A 7,148-nucleotide genomic window follows, 5' to 3' on the forward strand; every position below is an offset into this window, starting at 1 on the left:
ATGGTCCGATGAGGATGAAAAAACAGGGCCTCAATAGATATAGCTTTCCTCTTTTAACAGACGAAACATTTCACCCGTCTAACAACTGAAAACTCGGGACTAGCTTCTGTAGCTTCTGCTAGTTCCACGCACAGTGGACATTTGACGTGTGTCGTAATGTTTATTACGTTTTAACATACCTTCAAATCAGGAAATCCAAATGGCAAATATTGATTGACCTTGGAGCCTTGAGCCAAATACGTTTTTGTGCCACATCAATGGGAATTTCAGATTTTCTCTCCCGTCTGACTTTTCGTATGATTTTCGAAATTTCCAAATATGAAATATATTTACACAGTATTATTAAATATAATTAATATGGCTTAGTAATGATTGTCTGAAGACCATTCAAGGCTGTTGTTTAATGTGACTACTACAACGACTAGCAGGCACTATAGTGAAACATTATATAGTGGGATGTTAACTACTTAAAATGTTATAATGTCAGTTGTACCACGCAATTGTTGGTGCACAATTTTAGTAAAATTATGTTATTGTGCAGTAATAGACAGCAGCGGGTGGCAGTACTGTGTGGAAAAATGTCTCTAATATGAGTCAGTCTTTGTATTGCGCTCAAGTCTTTTTATTTGTGAGTTGTACTAGACATGTACTAACTAGAGAGCACAAATACCGTACTATACTAGTACATGGACATTCGGCGCGCGAGTAGGGCATCGAATGAACATTCCAACATCCGAAATAGGCTTTGCCAGACAACATCCCTTCAAAATAAAGGATTCCAGGTGTCCTTATTTATGGAATCACATAGCGCACATTTATCTTATTTTGAAAATGTACACAGGAAGTTATACTCCACTGCAATATAACTTGTCACGCCCCAGTCGGGCAGTGTGGGCACTGGGTAGTCGCCTCTTAAGGAAGTGTGGGCCTGTAGGGAGCTCCATGGAGGGGGCTGTCGGTTTTGGCTAGTTCCAACTCGTGATTTGGGAAAGACGCCGCATACCGGAAGGCAGGGAGTACGTCTTCCTGGCTGAAAACAAAAACACCATGGACTCTTAAAAATCACGGGACAGTCGCCGATGAACATGGAGCCGACAGCGGGAGGTAGTCGGATTTGCTGTAGCTCTTCTGCCACAGCTGGACCTTAATTGGGCATTATTAAAGACGTGTTGGCGCCGCGGAACCTTTTGTTCGTGTTTTTTTTTCTCCCCTCGTGGACACAACCGGGCTTCCCCTGCGCTTCGTCGTCGTTCTTCGGAAGTGACAGCACCCGAGTCGGCTTTTCTCCACTGGTAGCCGAGTATTTGTTCCCAAATGGACTCCTAGCAATTGTGTTTTCCTCTCTTTTGCTTGGTGTGCAGCGGCCAAAGCAGTCATGTTTGCCGTGCGCATCGTCACCGCAGACTACTACCTGGCGAGTCCCATTAAAGACCTGGACGTGTGTTATTCAGAGTTCAGGAAAAGCGACGTGAAGAAGGTGCCAGTGGTGCGGATATTTGGAGCAACGCCCGCAGGTCAGTCAATTAATTGTCAGTCTTTTGTCAAACAACCCACTGTACTGCAATTCGCGGTACACCACGCGACACGAGACGTGAATCATGCGAGGGCAGTGTTGCACGAGCGCTCCCCCACGGGACCGCAAACAACAAAACGAAAGGTCGACTGTGGAACTACTACAATATTACACAGACATGACAGTGTGGATAATTTAGGTGCGTTGGTTACACATTGTTGAAAAGCGTGGAGCACTGTTGCTAACCCACGCATGCTGTCTGCCTGCAGCGGAGAGCTCCCCCTCCTCCCCCCTTTAGACCAGACTGCTTTATGGAGGCTCCCACAGCCCCATCATGGCGTGGCGTTGGCGAGCACCTTAGCTCACAGAGCTCGACGTTATTTTGTCATTTTAGAACCGCTGACAATGCCTTAATATGACGTTTTCAAATTCATTGTACATTGGTATTTCATTGTATGTGCTGAAATGGATACAGGAAACATAGCTTGAAACAGAACAGAGGAAGCACAGCTTGAAATAAGTAAACACAAACACACACACAATTTATCTGTGTATGTATATGTATGTATGTCTGTGTATACTTGTATATCTAAAGGACTGTAACGAAAACCAGTTTAAATTGGTTTAGATTTAAAAGATGTGAGTGCATCGAACCAAACCAAATGCAATCATTCCGCTTTCAAATAAACCGTCCTTGAATCGTATCGCACCCCATGCATCGAAATACATATCGAATTATCTTTAATTGGAAAGATATACAGTACAACCCCCCCACCCCCTAATATATTAGTCCAGTACATCAATGACAGTACTGTAAACTGAAAATGTGCCCAAAAGACCTAAAGCGTTCTTGATGGCAATTATTGCTTACTATATTTACAGTATTTAGCATAGGACTAAAAATAATGAGAGAATAATGTCACCTACATTAAATTGCAACGTGTCCTTTGTTTTCTGAAAATTATGATAAATTGCTTGTACACTTTTGGCTGAGTTGTGCCACGCTCAAACACCCAACAAATATAAAACTCTAGAATGTATGATGTAATAATAGAAATATAACCATATCTCCCCTTGCTACCAAACAATAGTATATTTTCCAGCATAATAGCTCAGATTAAATCATTTTGTCTGCCGCATCCTTTCTTTAACCCTATTTAACAGGTGGTGACACTGTATTTTGTTTGTAGTAGGAGTCTGGTCAGCGCAAACCTGTCTGCTAGTACGCTTCCTCGCAGAATGACCCAGCAGATTGGCTCCATGGGGATTAAATATAGAGCAGGAGTCCGCAACACCCGGTGTGCAGACAGGTCCCGCAAATAGCCTTGTTTAAAAGCATTGCTTCAGTTACAGATTTGTCACAATGGATGCATTCAGAAGCTCCATGCTCATTTTGTATAATATGCAGTGACCGACTGGTTAATGAAGCCGCGAAACTCACAAAACTGTGTCGCCACAATGAGACAAGCCACCCCACACTGAAACAAAAGCCCTTTAATTATTTTGAAAGGGGGAAAAAACATGACCATGAGGGACAGAAAGATTTATTGAGCGCCACCACTTCAACAAATGTAGTATCTGCGCTGAGCCCTTTGCTTTTGGCAAAGATTGTATTTTGCCTGCTAATAAGGACCTTTGCAGTGAACTGTTTGGAAAGCCCGTGGAGAAAACATACCATACCAAATGCATCGTCTTGTACCAAAAACAGAACATTTGATGAAATAACTGAGGACGTTGAGGCAACAGGATTTTTGTCGCCGATTTTGCATTATGGTCAGTTGGTATTTTAGTGTAAAGATTATTGAAAATGCCCAATATGAAGTGGAATCATTTCATTCGGATTGCATACTTTGAGTAAGAAATCCCCAGGCTTGTACTGGATGGTGGGTAGACGCTGGACCGGTGGTGATTCAAATTATGAATTTGTGTGGGTGTAGAAAAGCACTCAGTGATTGTGAATCGTCAGACTTGAATCAGAAAGAATCTGAGAATATTGTGGCGTGGGTTGTCAGACTTGAATGTAATGGGGAGCTCAGTATGCGTAACGCATGTATGTCGGGGTAACCGATACATTTTTTTTTTTTGTATGCTACAAATATATGTTGTTTCATCTTAAAAGAAAAACACATTTCAATCCCACATCCTACTAATTTAACAATGTCAGAGGATGATATAAAAAAAAAAGTGGCCAGTGACAAAGTACAGTTGCATGTTTTGCTACTTTCTGAACTCTTGTCACTTCAGACGGTGAGGCGATGAGCAATCTCAAAAGCTCTGATGCGTATCAGTACCTATTAATAAAGTTGGTTGTGTTTTGTAAAGAGGTTTTACGCCGTTTTAATTACGCTGAAGCAGACAATAAAGTCTACGGTCATTTTCAGACGATAATCCTTCTGCGATTCTCATTCCCGAGTAGGCGCTGGAATCTACAGATTCTCTTCTCGTCCGATGTGCATGCTTTTTGTCGACACTGGTTTAACTTCTTCTAATTCCACCAACAGCAAGTCCCCTAGCTGTGCAAGACATTTTTGCATGCTACGGGCGGGGGCTTGTGATGTTAAAGGAAACTAAAACAACAATTAATCGCCATGCAGCAGAGACCAACATTGGTTTATTTGAAGTGGCTTTTAATATTAATCAAATTTTGCTGATGTCGGACCGATGAATGTGATGTAGTTTTTTTTTCCTAATATCGATCCGATTACATAATTCTCGCGCCAATAGTTATTGTACATCCCTACTGTTAAGTAGTACAGTCAACAAAGCCCATCTCAGCTGTGTCTCAACGCCTCGGTCATTACTTTGCTTCGTCACTCACTCCATCGTGTGAACAAACCAAGGGAGTTTACTAAATTCAACCCTGGAGAGATGTCTTCCTAGCTAGCTTGCTTAGCTAGCATGGGATGTAGCTACTCAAGGCTCATGAGGATGGATTTACGACAACGAAATATGCAAACACCACCCCTGACTCTACCTTTGACCATGGTATGGCAAGGTAGCATTGTTAAAGTAAGCCACTTTAAACTAAAATGAATAAGCTTTTCCAGAGGTGGAAGCGGCTGGCAAAATGTGCCAGAATTGGCACAATTAACAGAGACCGGTACGCGTATTTCCGGGTTGTGCCGCTGTTGTCACCGATATACAGTACAGTACAGTACAGAGCAGGCGAACAGATGTGCCGATGTGGCGGCCATGTTGGCCGGGGCCACAGTCCCAGAAAAATAAATGGAAAGCATGGACATCAGCTTAGCATTGCCGTAGGCATGCCGCTCAAATGACGCATGTCGTGCCTATCCATTTTCTTTTCAACACACATAAATACCCCCTGTGGCAGGCGCTACGTTTTGTCTTATTGTCACCATGGCAACAACCTGAGTTGGGTCCACACAAATGATTCAGTGCCGCTGTGTTTAGAGCCTGAAATTAATGTTTGCATACTGACCCTTTTTCACTGTAGATTTTGGATTTGTCATGTCCAAAAAAATCAGCCTCATTTTGTTGCTACATCTGCGTGCCACTCTGATCCGGCCTGACTTACATTCCACAATGTGGCGCGTTTCAAATGGGCTCCAGTCTCTCATGAGATGATTAAAGGCTTTCACTGATTAAACACACAGTCCAACTGCACACATTTAAACATCTCACAGTTGGTTTGATGTTTTGAATCAGACTTATCAAGTTATGATTTTGTAGTAACATGCCTGTTTGTGTGTGGCATAATCCCCCATGTGTGTGTGTGTGTGTGTGTGGGTGCGTGTGTGTGTGTTTTTAAGAAATAAAATTGTCATCACTGTCTGGAATGCATTGACTTTGTTTCTTTGCAGTATATCTCAGTTTTCTTTTCAAGGGGTTCTCGGTGCCAAGATTTTCAACACATAAGCTCTTTCATTTAAACTTTTATGTCATTTATGCTCTCTCGCTCGTGCATCTGCTCTGCACCACGTGGCTTTGGCTGCAATCCCAGACCTCGTACTCCCTGTCCTTCCATGACCTAAACCGGGAACACTCCCACGAGTCAATCAGCTCTGTGTAATCCAATGCCTGTTTCTTGATTTATTTATTTTTTTTATTTTTTTTTTCCCCCCGTTTTTTTTTTTTTTTTTTTGGTGTGTGTTTTTTTTTTTTTTCTCTTTTTAACTAGCATCTAGTATGTGGCCAGTCCGAGTATGCTGTGAACATACACACTTCTATCTGAAATAAATGCAAATTAAAATAGCCATGTGAGGAGAGGTTGATATTTTACTAAGAGTTGCAGATGAAGGTGCCCCCCCCCCCCCCCCCCCCCGCTCATGCATTTGACCCTTTGGATCTCTCTGTGTCTTGCTTGGTTACGAACTATAGACAAGCTCTCTTACTCTTGATAGCAGGAGGCACCCTGTTTTGGTTGCTGAAACGTGCGAGACAAGAGAGGGAGAGGAAGTGAATGACCAGCAGAGAGAGGAATGAAGTGGTGGGCCCCTTTCACCCCAGGTTGAGCTCTCCCCAGGGGAAGCTTTAATGCCATCTAAAGGAATTCCTCATGGATCCAGTAATAGGATAATAGGAAGTTTCAAAAGGACTCCCCTTCTCATTACGGCAGACATTGTCCTCTTAACTGTTAGTTTTTCTGGTCTATGTTCATTGTCTGAATACTCGGCTTGTATAAAATTTCTTGTCGATAGCACATAGTTTTAAGTAGATTCATTTGGATTTTTAGACCTCGCGCTTTGCTTCACTCGGATCTGTTCGAGCAGATGAAGTTGAGAGGCAGACTATGAAGTAAGCAACAGTTTCCCTAAAACAACTTTCCTCTGCACTAATCCTTATCCTGTGGCAGTTTCGTGCCGCCTGGACACGAGGTCAGGCTTCATGTCAGAGGGAAAACCTTGAGAATGCAGTCTATGTATTCATGTAAAAATAAGATATACAAAGAACCCCCTCCCTCTTCCAAAAAATGAAAAACTTGAACATGATTACCCAATTTACAATACAGTACAATTTTATTTATATAGCTGTATAATAGCTGCACAAAAATATTTGTGCATTGTAATTTCAATCTCCTTTTGGATAGTTTCCATACGGGAGTAGATGGTAATGACTAAGGAGCGTTATACAAAGCGATCAGGATTGGCTTTCTTGAGCACGCAAGTCACATTCGGTACTTGATAGATAAACAAGCATGGTCTATTTTAGTCACTTTGTTTATTGATTAAGTGTGCACGAGCTGGTTATGTTCACTTTTCTGTTGACATTATATGTAGGTTGTATACTTTTTGATGGGAGAATTGTACAAGTTATAATGGTAACCCATTGCCCTCTGATGAACTTTGTGGTTCCACAGTTTAGATTTATATATTACCTTTGGCACAATGGCAATCTAATTTCTTAGGAAATATGAGTTATTTTGGTGGCTTTTTTCCTAACCCGCAAGTAAGACACCTGGCTCACTAAAACCCTGTGTGGCCCCGCCCCTTTCATGACATCGATTTCAAGCTGCTGCTGCATGCAACACCCACGAAACAATGAATGGTAATAACGGTGGGAGAATACAACGTGGCGCCTTAAAGCAGAAGTCAACCCAAACATATTTTCCCAGCAGGCCCACTAGTTGAAACACGGCATTCTGATTACTATTGTTTTTGTGGAATACGAGTTA

The 7,148-nt window shown here is 42.1% G+C and overlaps 1 protein-coding gene across 1 annotated transcript in view; it reads left to right on the top strand.

Moving 5' to 3' along the window:
• The first annotated feature begins 889 nt into the window (after positions 1-889).
• Positions 890-7,148, top strand: part of rev3l (REV3 like, DNA directed polymerase zeta catalytic subunit) — a 53,192-nt gene continuing 46,933 nt past the window's right edge. Inside the window, exon 1 of the mRNA XM_086018062.1 lies at positions 890-1,514. Coding sequence (XP_085874188.1) covers positions 1,376-1,514 — 139 coding nt within the window. The 5' untranslated portion in view covers positions 890-1,375. The remainder of the gene's footprint in view (positions 1,515-7,148) is intronic.

This window comes from Filicampus tigris, chromosome 20, assembly GCF_054856515.1.
Source record: "Filicampus tigris isolate MCC_2025a chromosome 20, RoL_Ftig_1.0, whole genome shotgun sequence".
NCBI lineage: Eukaryota > Metazoa > Chordata > Actinopteri > Syngnathiformes > Syngnathidae > Filicampus > Filicampus tigris.